This window comes from Arvicola amphibius, chromosome 1 (genome assembly GCF_903992535.2).
Source record: "Arvicola amphibius chromosome 1, mArvAmp1.2, whole genome shotgun sequence".
NCBI lineage: Eukaryota > Metazoa > Chordata > Mammalia > Rodentia > Cricetidae > Arvicola > Arvicola amphibius.
The window spans coordinates 98,948,675-98,968,640 of NC_052047.1; the positions used below are offsets into that span (position 1 = coordinate 98,948,675).

The 19,966-nt window shown below is 53.6% G+C and overlaps 1 protein-coding gene across 1 annotated transcript; it reads left to right on the top strand.

Moving 5' to 3' along the window:
* The first annotated feature begins 9,906 nt into the window (after positions 1–9,906).
* On the top strand, positions 9,907–18,332 carry Creb3l3 (cAMP responsive element binding protein 3 like 3). Its single transcript, XM_038340348.1, has 10 exons — positions 9,907–10,064; positions 10,577–10,708; positions 11,108–11,402; positions 12,876–12,979; positions 13,684–13,821; positions 14,482–14,588; positions 15,806–15,874; positions 16,448–16,532; positions 16,883–16,979; positions 17,512–18,332. Exons 1-10 carry the CDS (start codon positions 10,038–10,040, stop codon positions 17,892–17,894), a joined length of 1,437 nt encoding a protein of 478 aa, XP_038196276.1. The 5' UTR covers positions 9,907–10,037; the 3' UTR covers positions 17,895–18,332.
* The last annotated feature ends 1,634 nt before the right edge of the window (positions 18,333–19,966 follow it).

A 19,966-nucleotide genomic window follows, 5' to 3' on the forward strand; every position in this document is an offset into this window, starting at 1 on the left:
TGACATTCATTGTCTATTTTTAAGCAGTTCTGATGGTCCTGGAGCAGGACTCTGTGGCTGCAGGGAGCCTATTTGCTGGCCGCCATTACAAGATGGTGCCGAGCCCCTGCACCACCAAGTAAACAACTCCATATATGGCAAGGCTGTGGACGGAACCTCTCGCATGCGCAGTAGTGCGCAGTAATCTTGGCCAATCCCGTGGCCGGGGGCATCGAAAGATGAGCGAGTAGCCAATCCAGGCACGACCCGTGGCTCTCCCTATATAAGCGGCTGCCGTTTAGTGCTCTGGGCCCTTCGCTTCCTGCTGTCCCTACAACCAAGAGGCTCCAATAAAGCGTGATTTGAGAAGAATCCTCGATTCGGTGGTCGTTCTTCCCTGCTGGCCAGGGGGGTTCGCCGCACGTGGCGGAGTGCTTGGCTAGCATACGTAAGGCCCTAGCTTCCTTCCTCAGTGCTGAAAGAAACAAGTTAATCAGCTGCAAAGGGCTAAACTGGAGAGTGAGAGTGGAGCTGTGGGCACACACACCGCACGCGTATCTGTGGAAGGACCGAATTCCACACCCAGGAACCACCTCACGACACAAAAGAGACCGTGGTTGTCAATAAATGTTGCATGCCCTAAAATAATTGTTTGAAAAAAATGGAACCTTCCGGGCAGTGGTGGCACACGCCTTAATTAATCCCAGCACTCGGGAGGCAGAGGCAGGCGGATCTCTGTGAGTTCGAGGCCAGCCTGGTCTACACAGTAAGTTCCAGAACAGCCAGGGCTATGCTATATAAGATACCCTGTCTCAATAGTAATAATAAATAATAACAAAAATAATAATTTTTAAAATAAAAACTTGAACACACCCACGCAGTTTCGGGTGTTGATGGGAGGGAAGGGTAAGCACCGAGAAACACAGATAGTTTTTCAGAGAAGGGGGACGTCAAGGCAGGAGAACATTCTGGTGGTGGCATGATTGCTGCCCACTGTACCATGAGTGTACTATTTCAGTGAGAAATAGCCAAAAAGGGTACAATTTGGGGAGGAATTCTATGTGAGGCACATTCAAAGCTTCAGATACTGCGGAGAACAGGACTGAAATGAAACCTGGCATTATGCAGCAGGACAGCAGGAAGGCATCCCCAGGGTTGGACCCCCTTGGCAAAGGCTCCAGTTTGTGAAAACCCAGAAGCTGAATGACTCATTCCATCCATACTGTCCCTGTCCCTTCCTCGCTGAAACACAAGCTCCTCAGGAAGGGTTTGCCTAGGACCAGTACACAGACGGGCTGAGGCTGTGACCCAAGGTGACCAGATGCCTTCCTGACCCGCCTTCGCTTTCTGCAGCCTCTCCCACTTGGTACTGGTTCTGCGACATTTCTTGAAAGGATCATGGTGTCCTGCTGCATAGTGATCAAGAGCCACTGAGGCCAAGAAAGGTGTGGCAGGCTGAAGTCCACAAATGGGGTCCAGAGAGTCCACTCTGTGAAGGAGGCTGTGGGTGAGGCCTAGGTTACAGTGGGGACCCAGGCTGCCATTGTTGGGTTTCCATAACTGTGATTAAAACACGGACCAAAACAACTTGGGAGAAGAGGGTTTATTTCGTCTAAGGGAGTCAGGACAGAAACTCAAGCGGGGCAGGAACCTGGAGGCAGGAGCGGACACAAAGGCCATGGAGGATGCCGCTTACTGGCTTGCTTCTCATGGCGTGTAACCCAGGAGCACCAGCCCAGGAGTGGTCCTGCCCACAATGAGCGGGAACCTCGTGTCAATCATCAGTCGAGACAATGGCCCACAGACTTTCCCATAGGTCTGTGGCAAATCACCCTTCCCAGCTGACTCTAGCTTGTGTCAGGTTGACAAAATGCCCCGTGCTGTGGTGACACCAGACTGCATCTGCTGAGGTAAGCGGCAGACAAACAGCCAGGCTATGAAGGAAAACCTGTGTGGGCTGCATGAACAGAGAGAGAGGGGCGGGGCTCCCCAGGCCCCAAGGAGCCCAGATGACTCTGTCGTGAGTCACAGAGGCAGGACATGGAGCTGGAGGATTTGGGGCTTGCCCTGCCGGGTGTTGGTCTTGCTTTGGTCTGCTAATTCTTTGCTGTGTTCTGATTTGTCATCAAATCAGGAGGGATGTTCATTCTGTACACTGTTTTTACCTCACAGGGAGTCGCAGTTAGGAAATTGCATTCAACTTCAGGAGACACTTTGTACTTTTTTTTAAAAATATTTATTTATTTATTTATTTATTATGTATACAACATTCTGTCTGTGTGTATGCCTGCAGACCAGAAGAGGGCACCAGACCCCATCACAGATGGTTGTGAGCCACCATGTGGTTGCTGGGAATTGAACTCAGGACCTTTGGAGGAGCAGGCAATGCTCTTAACCTCTGAGCCATCTCTCCAGCCCACACTTTTTACTTTTGAGTTGTGTCGAGATACTTATAGACCATGAAAGCTCTCTCTTCCATACAGGGTTTCTCTGTATGGCCCTGGTTGTCCCGGAATTCACTCTGCAGACCAGACTGGGATTTTGAACGGGACTGAATGCCTTGTGTATGATGACATGACCACAAGCTGCTGGCAGTGTTAATCCCAGCACTAGGGTTGCAGAGGCAGGAGGATCTCTTTCAGTCTGAGGCCAGCCTGGTCTATAAAGTGAGACCCTGTCTGAAAGGAAAAGCAAAAACCCATTTTGTTTGAGTTGATAAGGGGTGGAGCCGGTCAACATGGGGGCCCCATCCTGTGGGCTGGGGTCCTGAACTGGATAAAGATGAGAGAGGGAGGATTTGATGTGAGCGTGTTCCTGCACTGAGGGTTGCTGCTCACTCACTGGCCCTTGCTCAGGCTTCAGACCTGCCTCCCTCCGAGACAGAGGACACACGAGGACAGTGGCAGGGTCTCAGTGAGTAGCTAGAGCTGTGTGCAGACCAGGCTGGCTGGGGGCTTGCAGGAATTCCCTTGCTTCTGACTCCCCAGGAAAGACGTGGCCACCACACCTGGCAATGGAGTCTCATACAGACCAGGGTAGCCTTCAACTCCCTATGTGGCCAAGCCTGACCTTGAACTCGGGATCCTCTTGAGTGCTGAGATGACAGGTGTGTGCCACCAAGCCTGTTTCATGTGGGCACACTCACACAGGCCTCATTGCCTAGCACACACAGACACAGGCACAGTTCCTGTCTCTAGGACAAATCCTTAGGTGTACTCAGTGGAGAAGGGGCATGTCTCTGCACCGACATGTAAGAGCCAGTCAGCAAACATTCGCGTCATGTTCGCCCTGGGACAGACAGAGGATGTTCCTGAGGCGTACGGCTCCCCACCAATCATGCCACACGATGCAAAAGCCCAGCTCTGCCTTGGGTCAGTGCACCCTGAGATTGGACAGCTCAGAAGGAGATGAAGGTTCGGAACAATGTGGGCAGGGAACAGACTATGCAAAGATTGCCTGCTTGGGACTAGCTCTGCAGGTTGTGCTGTGCGTCTGTCCAGTTGTCCTGACCCACAGACAGGAAGCACTTTTCTGTTTGTCTGGACCAACAGGTACCAAGAGATGAGGAGGGGAGCCAAGGTGGATGTGGTGAACTGCCAGTGAGTTACTTCTTCAATACAAGGCCTAGGGAGAGAGCTCTGTGGGTGAGCACTTGCGGCACAAGCCTGAAGACCTGAGTTCAAACCCTGGCAGGCCTATAAAGTCCACGTGGAGTCCTAGTGGAGATAGGGGGCCGGCTTGTAAGCAGAGACCGGCTTCAAACACTGTGGTATGTGGGCAGTACATACTCACACTCACACACACTCACGCTCACATACTCGCACACACCCACTCTCACACACTCACACATTCATACTCACACACGCGTGTGCACACACATACTTATACACTCACCTCACACACTCACACTCACATACTCACACACGCACACATACACACACACTCACATTCACACACTCACACACTCATGCTCACATACTTATGCTCACACAGATGCATGCGCACACACTCACATACACACTCACCCACACACACTCACACTTACATACTCACTCACACACGTGCACACACACACACACTCACACATACACACACGATTGTCTGAAAAATGACTTAACTAGTTGGGCATCATCTTTCCAATTAAATTTTTATTTTATTTTATTTGGTGACATGATCCTGCTCTTTCTGTAGCCCAGGCTGACCTCAAACTCACAGAAATCACTGTCTTTCGAGTACTGAGACTAAAGGCATGCACTAACACCACCAGTTAAAATATTTACCTTTTCTTTGTTTCTTTTTTGTTTTTTTGAGACAGGGTTTCTCTGTAGCTTTGGAGCCTGTCCTGGAACTAGCTCTTGTAGACCAGGCTGGCCTCGAACTCACAGAGATCCGCCTGCCTCTGCCTCCCGAGAGCTCGGATTAAAGGTGTGTGCCACCACTGCCCGGCGCTTTCTTTTTTTTCTTTTTTTTTGTGTGTGTGTCTGTGTGTCTGTGTGTCCCTGTGTGTGTGTACCCAACCTCAGTGCTGGGAACAGAACTCTGATCCTTTGCAGCCACTGAGCTGTCCCATCTCTCCAAATTTTAAAGCTGTCTAAATAACTCAGACCACCCAACGGGTCACAGAATATCAACAAGGAGGAGTAAGCCTGTCATATCCAGGGCTGACATGACTTTTGGAACTTTTGAAGTGGTGAGTGTGAGGACCCAGGTGACCCCGTCTCTAAGCTCCCCCGCCGTTAGGTGTGGTTCATGTCTTAATCCCAGCAATGGGTAGGCAGATGCAGATGGATGTCTATAGGTTTGAGTTTCAAGAGAGTCAGGGATACATAGGGAATCCTAGTGTCAAAAACAAACAAAAGAGGGGGCTGGAGAGGTAGCTCAGTAGTTGAGAGCACTGGCTGCTCTTCCAGACTACCCAGGTTCAATTCCAGCACCCACATGGTGGCTCACAACCATATGTAGCTCCAGGGGAATCAGTGCCCTCTGTGGATACCAGGTGCACACATGGTGCACAGACACACATGCAGGGAAAACAGTCATACAGATAAAATAAAATATATAATTTTTAAAAAATAAAAGAGGGGCAGAATATTGTATGCATAATAAATAAATATTAAAAAAATAAATAAAAGAGGGGCTAGAGAGATGGCTCAGAGGTTAAGAAAACTGGCTGCTCTTCCACGGGTTCTGAGTTCAATTCCTAGCAACCACATCGTGGCTCACAACCATCTGTAATTGATCGGGTTTCCTCTTCTGGTCTGCAGACAGAATACTGTATATGTAATAAATAGATAAATTTTAAAAAAAATAAAAGAAAGAAGGGGAGGCAGTGGCACACACCTTTAATCCCAGCACCCGGGAGGCAGAGGCAGGTGGATCTATGTGAGTTCGAGGCCAACCTGGTCTACAAAGCGAGTTCCAGGACAGGCTCCAAAGCTACAGCAAAACCTTATCTTGAAAAAACAAAAACAAAAACAACAAAAACAAAACAAAAAAAAGGAAAAAAAATCAGCCTCAGCTACACAGTGAATTCAGAACAGATAACACAACCTGAGTCCTGTCTCCAACCAGGTAATTAATTGTTAACTAAACAACAAAACAATCAGATAATCAATTAATGAAACCCCCCAGCAAGCACGCTAGACGCGTTGGCCCCTAAGGGGCGCCACCATTTGACAGGCAGGACCAAGCTGGGCTGTATGACCTGGATGGTTCTGGTTCCTGAGGGGTAGGTAATCCTCTTAAACTTTTTTTTTTTTTTTTTTTGGTTTTTCAAGACAGGGTTTCCCTGTAGTTTCTAGAGCCTGTCCTGGAACTAGCTCTTGTAGACCAGGTGGCCTCGATTATACTTTTTTTTTAAAAGGTAGGGGCTCACTATGTAGTGCAAACTGGCAGGTTGTCCAATATTAAGGTTGGAACCACCACACTAAGCTTAGTTCATTTTATGTATTTGCTTTTACTTTAAATTCGTTTCCTGAGTCAGAGCTTCTCATAGCCCACACTAGACTCCAGATCCCTGTCTCACGAAGTCTTCCACTTCCTGAGTGCTGTAACTGCAGGCCTGAGCCACCTCACTACCAGTGCCTGGCTTTGTTATTTGTTCTTTATATTTAGATACAGGGTGTCACTTTGTAACCTTGACTGACATTGAACTAACAGCAATCCCTCCTGCCTCCACCTCCTGAGTGCTCAGACAACAGGCATGTGCCTGCATATCCCTGAGAGATTCTCAATGGAAAGCCAGGTCAGGGGTGTGGCACATTGGTAGGGCTCCTACCTACCATGGATGAGCACCAATGAACCAGGGGAGCAAGGGCACAGTGGTTAGAGCCCCCACGGAGGACCCAGACTGTCTGTAAGCTGCCAGGCAACACCCAGGTGGCCCAACACCCCTGCGGCACCAGGGCCCAGCTGCACCTGAGAGTCGGCATCTGGTCCCTGCGGCCCCCTTTGCCTGGCATCGGGGTTCACTGTCGCCTTCTCACCCCACAGCCATGAAGCAATCGCTGACCAGAGGGCGACTAGGTGCCGCGGGGCTGGAGCAGAGCCAGCAGGGCGTGGATTGGGAGGTGGACCTGAGGCTCCCCCTGTGCGGCGCTGACCTGGGCAGAAGCTGGCTACCCCCTTCATCTTCTCAGCTAGGAGGACCGTGGGAGTCTGTCCGTCATGGGACTGACCCTGAAGGACAACTCTACAATCCTGTAGTCCTTGGCACCAGATCCTTGGTCACCTGCCCACCCTGTCCTCTCCAGCACTTTGTCCCCAACTCACCCATTCCAACCCCACGGGTCTCTGAGGTGATCCTCGAGCTTTGGGGCCTCCTCCTCACAGGTTCTTCCTGGATCTAAACACAGTCACAGGGCCAGGCCTCCCACTGTTGTCCCTTAAACCCCTGATCCTTGCGCCTCCACCTCCTGAGTGCTGGGATTCTGGCTCTACCATGAATCTTTTGGGGGTATCTGGGTCATCTACAGGCATGGGAAATGAGGAACAATTTCTTTTTTTAATTTAATTTATTTATTATGCATATAATATTCTGTCTGTGTGTATGCCTGCAGTCCAGAAGAAATCACCAGATCCCATTACAGATGGTTGAGAGCCATCATGAGGTTGCTGGGAATTGAACTCAGGACCTTTGGAAGAGCAGGCATCTCTCCAGCCCCGGGAACAATTTCTTAGTTAAGTCTTCTGTGTCCCCAGAACTAGCCCGTGGGTCAGAGGAATGACTTAGCTGGTTAAGAGCTTGTAGAATAAAATTGAGAGCCAGAGCTCGGCAGACTTGGGGTTGGGGGTGGGGGGACGCAACACGCCTTCCTGGAGTCATGAAGCCTGATAGAGTTACCCAAGAGAGAGCAGAGTCCCCTGTGGCCACCCAGCCACACCCCTGTCACTATCACAAGGGGGTTACTCACACCCAGCAGTGTTCCAAGGAGGGAACCTGGAGGGGAAGGAGGAGGGGCAGGGGGGTCTTGGTGGCCTGGACTCTCCATCCTCCCCAGCAGCGGTCCCAAAAGCAAAGGTGGGAAGCTCAGGTGAGCAGACAAGGACTGACCAAGGACAACGGACCTGGGTGTGGCCTGGCCCGGCAGCAGGGACCAGGGTGAGTCAGGCCCACTGTCCCTCGTACAGTGCAGTCTGTCCTGACACACCCAGCACCTGGCAGGACTGAGGAGAGACAGAGACAGCCCCAAGAGTCACTGTCACAAGACGGCGGCTGTGAGTTTCTGACAGACACACCTTCTCATAAAGTAGCCAGCAAAGGAGAAACCTAGTTAATTACAAATTAATTAATTACTGGCTTTAACTTTTGCAGAACTAGGGACGGAGCTCTGTGCCTCGGGTGGGAAGGGGACGAGCTCACGACTCAGCCATGCCCCCAGCCCCTCAATGCGGAATTCTGGGGAGCAGTATGCTCTGGAGCTGCGCTATGCCTCAGGCTCTCTTTTTGCTTTAATTTTTTTATTAGTTAATTAGTTTGTTTTTCTTTTTCATTTTTTGAGACAGGGTTTCTCTGTAGCTTTGTAGCCTGTTCTGGAACTCACTCTGTAGACCAGGCTGGCCTCGAACTCAGAGCTCCCAAGCACGCCAGGCTCTCCTGCATTTAAAATCTTCCTGGCGGAGCTGGGAACAACGACCTCTGCCAGCGGGTAGTCATCCTCTGGCAGCAGCAGTGTGGCAAGAACCCATCAAACAAACGACTAAATGGCATTCGCTGGTGATCTCAATTTCTGGCCAAACCAAACCCGAGGAAACACAGAGGCCCCTGGGGACTGTGAGAAAATCAAGTCAAAGGGGTCTGTGGTGGTCGTGCCATCCGAAAGGTCTGTGTGCTCTGCAGGGCACAGAGCAGCGTCCCTGGTCTCTGCTCACTTGAGGTTCCTGCCAAGTAGACACCAGAAAGTCCATTTCTCCTGATGCTGTCCTTGGCATCTCATCCATCCCCTGGTTCCAACAACTTCCTGCTAGATTCAGTCCATGCTAAACTCCTTGACGCCCCTCAAAGCCCTGCATGTCCTTTCCAGCCCTTCCCTTCCCTTCCTCCCTCCTCTCCTCCCTCTGCTAATTCTGGCTCTGCCACTCTCTCTTTCCAGGCCTCAACTCAAATGTCCCTCCCCAGAGAATTCTCCCGGACCTCTTCATTCAAGCTGTGCCTGGGGGTTCAGCCTTCTGCTTTATGCCTTTCTGGAGCAGTTAGTGGTCGCTTATGTGTTTACTCATTACTTAGTACTCACGTCCCCCACCCCAGATTGTTATCTCGGGGGCAGTTTCTTGCCCTCTTCTTCCCTCTCCTGCTAGCCCACCGTCCCCCCTTCCCAGGAGGGTCCTCAGTGCCTCTCCAAGCTTGCACCTCTATCCTGCCCCAGGGCCTTCACACAGATTGTCTCTTCAGCAGCAAGCACCTTCAGCCGCTCTCCCCTCAGCTAACTCAGTCTGCCATTCAGGACTCCAGGGTCCCTCGCTTCTTACTATGAAGTCCTTTGGTTTTTTGGTGGCATTTGTCTCTCGGGCTCAGGGCTGTCACTCAGCTCTCTTCCCATCTCAGTCTGGGCCCTGGAGGACTGGATTGGTTACGCCCAAACCAGCTGCTGGTACACAGGAAGTGTTCAATGAGCAAGCATGGATTGAGCATCAACTGTGTACCCACCGACTCTTCTCTGGACACCAGCAGCTAGCAATGACCTATGGAGTTTATCCTGGCCACCAATGGCCCCTGCTATGGCTAGAGCCGGGGCAGGGTGGGCTGGGGCTGCAGCTTAAGGGAGACAGAGAATGGAAGGGAAGCAGGAAGCAGATGGATGTGGCGGACAGGACTTCCTTTGAAGGCTGCGAAGGCGTTGGTGGAGAGTTTGCCAGTCCTACAGAAGCCAGGTGTGGCGACCCACACACCTGTAAGCCCAACAGGTGGGGGCAGAAGGATCAGGAGTTCAAAGTCATCCTTAGATGCAGACTGACTGGGAGCTCAGGTTGGTCAAGGAAGCAACGTGACAGAGTGGCTCACGCGACAGGGCAGGCGGTAGGAGCAAAGGCCCTGCCGCTTGGAAAGTGCAGTCTGTATAAATGTTTGTTGGCTAAATACGTGCAGGCCAGGTGGTTTCCACAGGAACTGATTACCCACGTGGGACAGTCGAGGACGCTCAGCAGGTGAGGGGTTGTCACCATGCTTGAGGGGACAGAATCCCAGCCCAAGTGGCGGCTGTAATGTTGTATTCTGACCCACCTGAGAACCCTGGGTTTTGCTGAGGACCCAGCACCGGGTGAGGCCAGACAGACGTAGTGGTTGTAAGTAGGGGAGAGGTCACGCAGACCCGCCGTCCCAGACTTTGTTCTTTGCTCCCTGGAAAAGCACAAAACAGAATGATAACGGTCGTCCCGCCCTCTCCCGCCGCCGCTCGCCACTGGCCCGAGGTCCTGTCTGTTACCCCCGGCGCCCAGTCGCAGCGAGGGCTGGGCCGGGAGCGGCGGGCCCGGTATTTCAGCATCCTTTGGGGGTGGAGACGTGGCAAAAGGAGCAGGAGGCGGCGACAGGGACCCGGGAAGGGGCTGCCACAGGTCGGGACATGGATGGAGACATAGCGACGGGAAAGGTGAGGGGCCATGGGGCAGTGAGCTGAGGAGGGTTCCAGCCTGACAGGGTCCCCTCACACAGGCCGGAGGACGGCTGGAGAGGGGTGCAGTGCCACCCCTCAGCCTCCCAGGGAATTCAGGACAGGCTTGATCCAGGCTCCAACCTCCAGAAGTTTTTACAACATCTATATTAACAATTTTAAATAATAGTAGAATGTGGGCCGCTTCACACTAGCCATATGGGTCCCAAGATTTTATGTGTTTGCTTGGTTTTTGTTTTGAGTCTTGCTAGTGGTAGCCCAGGCTGGCCTGGATCCTCCTGCCATCCTCTTGCCTCAGCTTCCTGAGAACTCAGATCATAGTCTCCCGCTACCGTGGCTGTTTAAAGACTCCAGGCTATCTCGACACAACTCTGTCAACACTTGGAGCAGATTTGTGATGAAGACCGCGCAGGGGCCAGGAGCCCAGAAGGAGCTGGGATGCTGTGTGTGAAAGACGCAGTGTGACCTGCCCCCTCTCTCTCCTCATTCAGATGGCGTCCCCTGCCTGTGGCATGGGTCCTCTGGACAGCCTGGAACTCCTAGACCTCTTGTTTGACCGGCAGGATGGCATCCTAAGAAACGTAGAGCTGGTGGAGGCCTGGAACCACACCAGGGAGGAGCAAGTAAGAGTCCCCTTGGTAACACTTTCAGCTACAGTGCGGGGCTGGGGTGGGGCATAGGACACGCCTGTGGCCCTGCTGGCCTGAACTGGACAGCCCATAACTTCTTATTCAACCTTTTAATGTGTGGTTAGAAGTACCTTCTAATGGGGGTCGGGGTGGAGGCTCAGAGAGGGCATGGCGTGCACCCCGAGTCACACAGCCAACTTCGAACTGAGTTCAGATTCAACCCAGGACTCAGAGGTGTCTTTCCCTGTTTGTCACCTCTCAGCTGTTGCATCTTGGACGCTCAGAGAGAAAGGATGGCAGTGTCCCTAATGCACAGGGAGAGTCAGGGCTTTGTCCAGACTCATGCAGCATTCCGAATAAGCATGTGTCTCCCAATCCACTTCCTTCTATAAGGTTCTACCACATTCTGACTCTGATGACTTCCTAAATTCCATCCTGGGACCTGGAGACTCTGACCCCAGCTCCCCCATATGGTCCCCTGGCGACAGTGACAGCGGACTCTCTGAGGATCTACCCTCGGATCCCCAGGACACCCCTCCTCGTAGCAGCCCCGGAGCGGCTAACACTGCAGCCAGGTGTCATCCGAGCGGGCAAAGCAAGGGGCTCTGCTCCTCCTACCTGCCCGGCGCCCCGTGTCCTGCACCTGCAAGGACTCAGGTCCTGGAGTCCTCGGTGGCTATTGACCTGGGTGAGTACGGGACAGAGAAACACCTTGGGGGTGGGGGACACCGCGGGACCATTTCACAGATGAGGGTCTCATCAGCCTCAGCTCGGTGCCACAAGCTCCCACAGGTGACTCAGACACCAGGCAGCTAGGGTGGAGGCCAGTGAGTGGCCTGGATCTTGGTTGGTCCAAGTGCGGCTAACACAGCAGGGTGCTCGGTGAAAGCACGGGAGAGTCCAGAGCCCCTGGCACAGGTGCAGGTTCTGCCCTGAAGGACAGCTTATCATAGGCCACCCCCACAGATCAATGATTGACTTCAGAGACATTGATCAGCACCCCTAGCCAGCAAAAGGACACGGGGCTGCGACTGGCTAGGCTCCACCCTCTGGCCACGCCCAGCCCTTCACTGGGGGGATTTCTATGGAGGGGCTCTACCCTGGCCACGCCCCGACCCTCACTGGGAGATAGTAGGCAGGGTTCTACTTTTTTATTTTTTCCGAGACAGGGTTTCTCTGTAGCTTTGGAGCCTGTTCTGGAACTAGCTCTTGTAGACCAGGCTGGCCTCGAACTCCCAGAGATCCGCCTGCCTCTGCCTCCCGAGTGCTAGGATTAAAGGCGTGTGCCACCACCGCCTGGCTCGGGGTTCTACCTTGATCACACCTCCAAGCTCTGTATCTGAAGATTTGCAAGGTGCTCATTCCTCCCATTAAGTCCTTGTTCCTGATAAAGTCTAGGTTCAGAGAGGTGAAGCTCCCTTCCTAGGGTCACACAGCTCTGCTCTGTCTGATCAGAAGCCAGAGTTTACTGCCACAATATTTGTGGTGTTCAATAGCATGCGTGTAGGCCATCAAGTGGGACAGGCCAGATATGACATGGACCTTGTCCCAGTCCTGTACCCCTGAGTGGCAGCCACTCCTTGTTGTACTGGCTGTAAGTCCCCTGTAACTTATTGTGGCTGTAAGACACAATATCCTGTGTCTCTGTGACCCCATGACACAGATCCATACACTGAGTTTGTGTTGCGTCTTTTTTTAAATATGTATTTATTTTTATTATGTATACGATATTCTGTCTGCGTGTATGCCTGAAGGCCAGAAGAGGGCACCAGACCCCATTACAGATGGTTGTGAGCCACCATGTGGTTGCTGGGAATTGAACTCAGGACCTTTGGAAGAGCAGGCAATGCTCTTAACCCGCTTGTGTTGCGTCTTATACCAGAGGGAAACTGAGACATGTACCCTCCCCTTCAGGCTCTGGGCACGGTGGCGCACACCTCTAATCCCAGCACTCGGGAGCAAGGCAGAGGCAGGTGGATCTCTGTGAGTTCGAGGTCAGCCTGGTCCACAAGAGCTAGTTCCGGGACAGCCAGGGCTACACAGAGAGACCCTGTTTTAATAGGGAAAAAAAGGCCTTTTTAGGCTGCCATCCGGGACTTGCTGGGGGCTGGGCACCGAGACTAAGGGCCTGGTGTCCTCTCTGTCCCTCCCCTTCTGGTAGACATGTGGAGCACAGACGCAGTGTACCCGGAGGAGCAGTCCGGTTCGCCTTCTAGATTTAACCTCACAGTGAAGGAACTGCTGCTCTCCGGCGGCGGGGACTTGGTAGGTGCCCTCACCCCCGCCCCGTTGCCTCAGGTCACCCCTCTGTCTGCCTCTTACAGCCTGGGACCCGGCAGAGAGGACGTGGGCGTACCTTGCTCCCAGACAGTCCTGCAATGTTCTGTCTGCTCTCCCGGGCTGGTATACTCTCCAGTAAAGGAGAGGGGGTGGGGAAGCCACGGTGAGTTCAGGAGCCTGGAAACAGGGTTAGGAGAGAGACTATTGGAAGCAATGACAACATTCATTTACTGGTGATGATGCGGGATCGTTGCACCTGCCTATCAATCGATCCTTCCCTGCTCTGGGCTCCACCCCCAGCCTTGGGCCTCCCCCAGCCCTGAGCCCCACCCCCAGCCCTGAGCCCCACCCCCAGCCCTGAGCCCCATCCCCAGCCCTGAGCCCCATCCCCAGCCCTGAGCCCCACCCCAGCCCTGAGCCCCACCCCCAGCCCTGACTCCCATCCCCAGCCCTGAGCCCCATTCCCAGCCCTGAGCCCCACCCCAGCCCTGAGCCCCACCCCCAGCCCTGACTCCCATCCCCAGACCTGAGCCCCACCCCCAGCCCTGAGCCCCACCCCCAGCCCTCTTTTTATTTTGGGGGCCGAAAGGGTTTGCTCACTTTCTCCGGCAGGTGTCTCCTCGTCCTGGGTGTTCGGGTGACATTTCAGGGTCTGTGCATCTCTAATGGACATCCCCTCGTTTCCACAGCAACATCATTCCTTGGCTTCCTCCCAGCTGCTGGGATCTGGGAGTGGGCACTGCCAGGAGCTGGTACTGACAGAGGACGAGAAGAAGCTGCTGGCTAAAGAGGGGGTGACCCTCCCCACCCAGCTGCCTCTTACCAAGGTTTGTGGGCTGTGTCTACGCCTCACCCTATAGTTGGGGCTGTTCTCAAACTTTTATCCCTTTGCCTCTGCCTCGTGAGTGCTGACGGGGTGCACTACCATGCCTGGAGTATGTGACCCTGTAGATGGAATCATTATGTAGCCCTGATTGGTCTGGAACTCACTCTGTAGACCAGGCTAGCCTCAAACTCATAGATAGAGATCCGCCTGCCTTCCATTTACACTGACGGTAAAGCGCTGTTCCCAAGCACCGCCACCAGGTGGCGCTGTGGCCCGAGCCAGAGTCAAGATGGTGAGCCCACATTTTCTCAGTGGGGTCTCCACTGTGCGCGCAGCCAGGAAAGCATCAGAGCTCTGGAATACTCTAGGGATGAAGCAAGAATGCAAGGGGAAGGGAGGGTTGCTCATGCAGCTCCATGCAGCTCTCCTAGCATGCACGAGGCCTTGGGCGCCATCCCCAGTACCACAGAAACCAGGCAGGGTGCCCCAAGCCTATCACCCCAACACTCGGGAGGGACAGGCAGGAGCATGAGAAGTTCAATGTCACATGGGTTAGAGGCTAGCCTGGGCTACATGAGCCCCTTTCTCATGCAAACAAACAGATCACTGGTTGGGGACAGGGTGAGGCTGACAGGACACCCCCTCCCCACTCACTCTGCAGTATGAGGAGAGAGTGTTGAAGAAAATCCGCAGAAAGATCCGGAATAAACAATCAGCTCAGGAGAGCAGGAAGAAGAAGAAGGAATACATCGATGGTCTGGAGAACCGGTAAGGTGGGCACCACAGCCACACACGCCTGAGGGAAACTGAGGCAGACAAGGATGGCTAGGGAGGGCCTGAGCAGTGACTGATTGGTTTGTGGGCGTGGACACAGGCACACCACCATACACCTGTGCAGGTCGGCTCTCTGCTTCTCGCATGGGGGTCTGTGGGAGTCACACTTGGGTCAGGCGACTTTGCTGTCTGTACCCACTGAGGGGTGGCAATGATTGCAGTCAGAGGAATGGACTGACAGGGTCAGTCAGAGGGTATGATTGACAGGGGCTGGAGGGGTGGGGTAGGGGAAATGGCGCTGATGAGGGAGGGGGCTGTGTGTGACCTGCTCAGCTCTGTGTGTGGGTGGTTAGGGCACTCTGTCTTTGCCTGAGTGTCACGAGGCCTGGAAAGCACGAGAAAGTCCTTGGGTAGGAGACAGTGGATGTTAGGATTGGCTCGGGTAGGAGGTGGAGCACTGCAGCCTGGTGTGGGGGCTCATGTCCGCCATACCAGCACTCGAGAAACCGCGGCAGGGGATTCTTTGGGGTTCACTGGCCAGCCAGTCTAGCTGACCTGGTGATGCCGGTGAGATGGCTCACCGTGTACAGGTGCTTGCAGCTTCCTCATGAGCCCCAAGTTTGACTTCCAGCACCTGGCGGCTCACAGCCACTGGGACACTGTGCTGCTTTTGCTATGAGCACCTGCACTGCCCGGCTAACACATATTTTAAAACAAAAATAAAGTGGAGAGAGCCAGGTGGTGGAGCACACACTTTTAATCCATCCCAGCACTCAAGAGGCAGAGGCAGGCAGATCTCTATGAGTTCGAGGGCAGCCAGGTCTACAGATCGAGTTCCAGGACAGCCAGGGCTACACAGAGAAACCCCGTCTCTTATTAGAAAAAAAATCAAAAACAAAACAGAACAACAACAATAAAAAACCCCATGGAGATTGAAGGAGCCACTCCGAGTCCCTTCCAGGCTCCACAGCATGTACACACCAAAGAAAACACAAGTAACAGACGTATCCTGGCCTTGTTACAGCGGCATTGTGGCCTGAGCTCTCAGTGCCACCGGGTCCTTGTGTGTAAAGTGGGGAGTGTCCATGGGGCTGGCGGGTGACAGGCCTGGTCTCAGTGTCACCGGGTCCCCGTGTGTAAAGTGGGGAGTGTCCGTGGGGCTGGCGGGTGACAGGCATGGTTTCAGTGTCACCGGGTCCTTGTCTTCCCAGGATGTCAGCGTGTACTGCCCAGAACCAGGAGCTGCAGAGGAAGGTCTTGCATTTAGAAAAGCAGAATCTGTGAGTGTGCTGAGAGCGGGAGGGTCCTGGGTTTACCCACCGAGGGGCTCGAGGGACAAGACCAACCCCACAGTGGTTGCACGAGATCAGGAATGAGACCTCTGTTTGCCAAGGAGGGGATTTGTGTTGGGGCTGTGACAGGTGTGTAAGAGTTGGCTAGAAGCCAGGTGGTGGAGCACACCTTTAATCCCAGCACTCAGGAGGCAGAGGCAGGTGGATCTCTGTGAGTTCAAGGCCAGCCTGGTCTACTAGAGTGAATTCCAGGACAGCTAGGGCTACACAGAGAAACCCTGTCTTGAAAAGCAAAAGCAAAAACAAACAAAAAAAGAGTTGTCTGGAGAGGAATTTGCATATACAAAGTCCTGTGGGATGAGCAAGAAAAAACCAGCTCGGACCTGTCTGTGGAGACAACGTCGGTCGTCCTTGGTGCAGGGGGCAAAGCGGCCAGAGGGAGGCAGGGAGGGTGTCCTAGCAAGGGTGGACTTAGTACACTGAGGAGGCTGAGGGGTTTCAGAAAGGGCCAAGAAGCAAGGAGGCCTGAAGGGCTCAGCTTGAATGCCATTTCTCTGCAAGGTCTCTTCTGGAGCAGCTGAAACACTTACAGGCCCTCGTGGTCCAGTCGACCAGCAAGTCTGCCCATGCAGGCACCTGCATAGCGGTGAGTCTCACCTGCGGGCACTCACGGGGTCCCCAAGACTGGGGTTGTGGTAGTGCTTGGCCTTAGTCGAATGGGTAGTGAGGGAGGTGAGTGTCTTTAATAGCAGAACCTTGGAGCCTGGCATGGTGGAACAGGCTTGTTGTCATAAACCTCAGGAAGCAGAGACAGGGGAATTGCTGTTACAGGTCAGCCTGGGCTACAAAGCAAGGCGCTGTCTCAATAAACCCACTGCCATCTAAATAAAATAACAAGTCTCATCCACCCTCTGCTAGTTTCCCTGCCTGTGAGCTAGCTCAGGTGTGCTCACAGGGGAGGGGAAGAATGGGGTGACCCCGCCCCATGTCTGGCAGGTCCTTCTGCTGTCCTTCGTCCTGATCATCCTCCCCTCCATCAGCCCTTTCGACTCCAACAAGGCCGACAGCCCTGGAGACTTTGTGCCAGTGCGAGGTAGGTGGTCCCAGCCCCCTGGCCCCAGGGTGAGGGCGGGGCTCAGTGGGCAGAGTGCTGGCTTGGCATGTGAGCCACTGGCTCCCATCCCTAGCACCGTAGAAATCAGGTGAGAGGCAGAGGCAGGGGATCAGTTCTAGGTTATTCTAGGCTACCCAGGACAGCCTGGACTACATAAGACCCCTGACAAAAATGTCAACAAATAAGTACACATGCACCAAAACCAAAATCCCCTGTCAGGGGACAGGGGCAGAGTGATATCTGCTGCTAAGCTGACAACCTGAGTTCAATTCCCAGGTCCACAAGGAAGAACAAAATCATGCAAAGCTGGCCTCAGACCCACACAGGGGTGCTGTGGTACTCCCCAAATTTACAGTGCACACAATGAAGATGAGTGTGACAAACCCAGGGGACACAATCCCCATTGCATCCTGCCCACTTGGGGCAGGGGAGGCCCCCGTGGCTGGGGTTAAGGAATGAAGACCGGGACTCTGCCTCCATGTTCTCCTCCCAACTCCACAATTCTCTCCAGTGTTTTCCAGAACCCTCCACAATCACGCTGCATCCCGCGTGGCTCCCGACAGCACCCCAGGCTCCGAGGGCCCAGGACCCTGGCCAGACGTTGGCACAGCCCACAAAGGCTCTCCTTCTAGCAGCCTTGGTGCAGACTGGGGGAATTTTCTGGAAATACCAATGCTGAGCAACTCGACAGAGGAGCTAGACAACTCTACCCTGGTGTTAGTCAATGCCACAGAGGACCTGGGCATGGCCGCCCTGCTGGACTGGGTGGCTTTGGAATCTCTGCTCAGCCCAGGCCGGGTGGGGCTAGAGATGCCAGGGGTGGAGATGTGGCTTTCCTGGGTACCGAGATGGCTCAGGGCTCCTCTGGTGCGGGGTCCCCTGGAGGTGCTGTGACCGGAGTCACAGAGGGACTGACAGCGCCTCCTCCGTAATCTCCCCCATATCTCGTCAGAGTGGGCTGCCAGGTCCAAGCAGAGACCCCTGTGCAGGACAAGAACTAGACGCCTTTAGCCTTTACTCACACTAACCCTGACAGGCAGATATTCACACTGAACCATGACCCCCAACCCATGGAGCCTTCCCCTGATGGGGACCTGGGCTCCCCAACACCAGCATGCGGACTTTACAGTGGGCCCAGCCCCCAGACGTCTATCTCCCTTTTTTCTTATAGGGACAGGGTCTTAATCTGCAGACCAGGCTGGTCTCAAACTCACAAAGATTCTCCTCCCTCTGCCTCCTGGGTGCTGAGTTAAAGCCATGAGTCACCACCACCCAGCTAAACACCCCCTTTTCTAAGACTGTTGTAACCATCAATAAAGTATTTTGACAATATAGAGGCTGTGGCTCAGTGGGCACACACCTGTCATCCCGAGACTCAGAAGGCACCTCTAGGTGTCTGGTCTGCAGAGCGAGACCAACTTCCAAAAAAACAGAAATAGGAGTTCAAGGTCATCTTGGGTCTGCAGGAACCTTGAGGCTAACCTGGGCTACATTAGACCCTGTCTACACGCAGTATTTTGAGAGAATAAGTGGTATGGTGTATGTTAATTCAGAGGTTGGGGGCTCTGGCAGGCAGCCTAACATGGGGCTTGACCGGCCTCCTAGACCTAGGTGAGTTCAGCACCTTGGAGAGTGGCAGGAGGCTGGCTGAGCATCCGCCCATTTCCCAGCACCCACCTTACCCTGGATCTCTGTTGCCCATCCTGCTGTCTTTATGGTGAAGAAGCTGGAGCATGCAATGAGCCAGCCCAGCATTAGCAGAATAGATGAGGCATCTGGTGCTGTGGACTGTGTCTAACAGCCAGGGATGTAGCGGTCATTGAAAAGACAGTCAGCGGGGGCTGGAGAGATGGCTCAGTGGTTAAGAGCATTGCCTGCTCTTCCAAAGGTCCTGAGTTCAATTCCCAGCAACCACATGGTGGCTCACAACCATCTGTAATGAGGTCTGGTGCCCTCTTCTGGCTAACTGTATACATAATAAATAAATATTTAAAAAAAAGAAAAGACAGTCAGCACTCAGGGGCAGGAGGATCACTGTGAGTTCAAGGCCAGCGTGGGCAGCAAGAGGGAGAACCTGAGGGTACCTGGACCGGCCAGCCTAATGGAAGAGCAAACGCCAGGCAATGCCGAGACCCTCAGTCAAGGGAGTAAGAAAAAGGGGGCTGGACGGGGACAGTGGCCTGCGCTAGCCCCACACAACACACACACACACGGCCCTTTTTGGTTTGAGACAAAGTCTCTCTGGCCCTACCTGGTCGGAGTACACCTGTTGAGTCCACTCAGGGCCCCAGCTCGCTGTCTGCGATACCTCTTCCCCTTGGACACAGCCCGTAATCTGCATCTAACCCTATCTGAAAGCGGCAGCCATCCTTTCACCGTCTTTATGTGCCGTGGGGGTGAGGTGAGCCTGAGCCTGTCTGCAAACGTAGTGAGTGCTCTAACCAGTGAGCAACTTCTTCAGCTCTCCTTCCCCACCACCTTCACAGAGACACGTGAGAACAGTGCCCAGGGGCCAGGAGATGGCGCTAATTCCCCCCTCCACCCCCCTGAACTGGAGTTATAGGTGGTCATGAGCCATCGTGTGGGTGCTGGAAATCTAACCAGGGTACGCTGCAAGAGCAGCCAGTGTTCTAACAAGGACATCCTGCATCCTGCACAGCCGTTCACACAGTGCTGGGGATTAACTCAGGCCACTAGCTGTGTCACTGTCTGAAGAGGGTGGCTCCGTGTCTTTGGACAGTAGGGACATGTGACTAACATGGCATCTTGGATGAACCGAGGAGCAGGGTTTTAATCTCACTGGCTCCCTTTTGCCATGGCTAGTAGCTTTCCAGTTGTGTGCTCACAGTCGGAGGAGGCCAGCATGGGCTACATGAGGCCCTGTCTTTTTCTTTTAATGCAGATTTAATGGTGGCTAGAGGTTGCAATACTGCACACAGCCAGCAGGTGGCAGAACTCTCTCCAAG

What these genes read in the sequence shown, in the direction of transcription:
- Creb3l3 (XM_038340348.1), top strand. Translation starts at nt 10,038, where the DNA reads ATGGATGGAGACATAGCGACGGGAAAG. An exon ending in ATCGATGGTCTGGAGAACCG is followed by an intron (nt 14,589 to 15,805) that starts GTAAGGTGGGCA and finishes TTGTCTTCCCAG; the next exon opens with GATGTCAGCGTGTACTGCCC. An exon ending in AGACTTTGTGCCAGTGCGAG is followed by an intron (nt 16,980 to 17,511) that starts GTAGGTGGTCCC and finishes AATTCTCTCCAG; the next exon opens with TGTTTTCCAGAACCCTCCAC.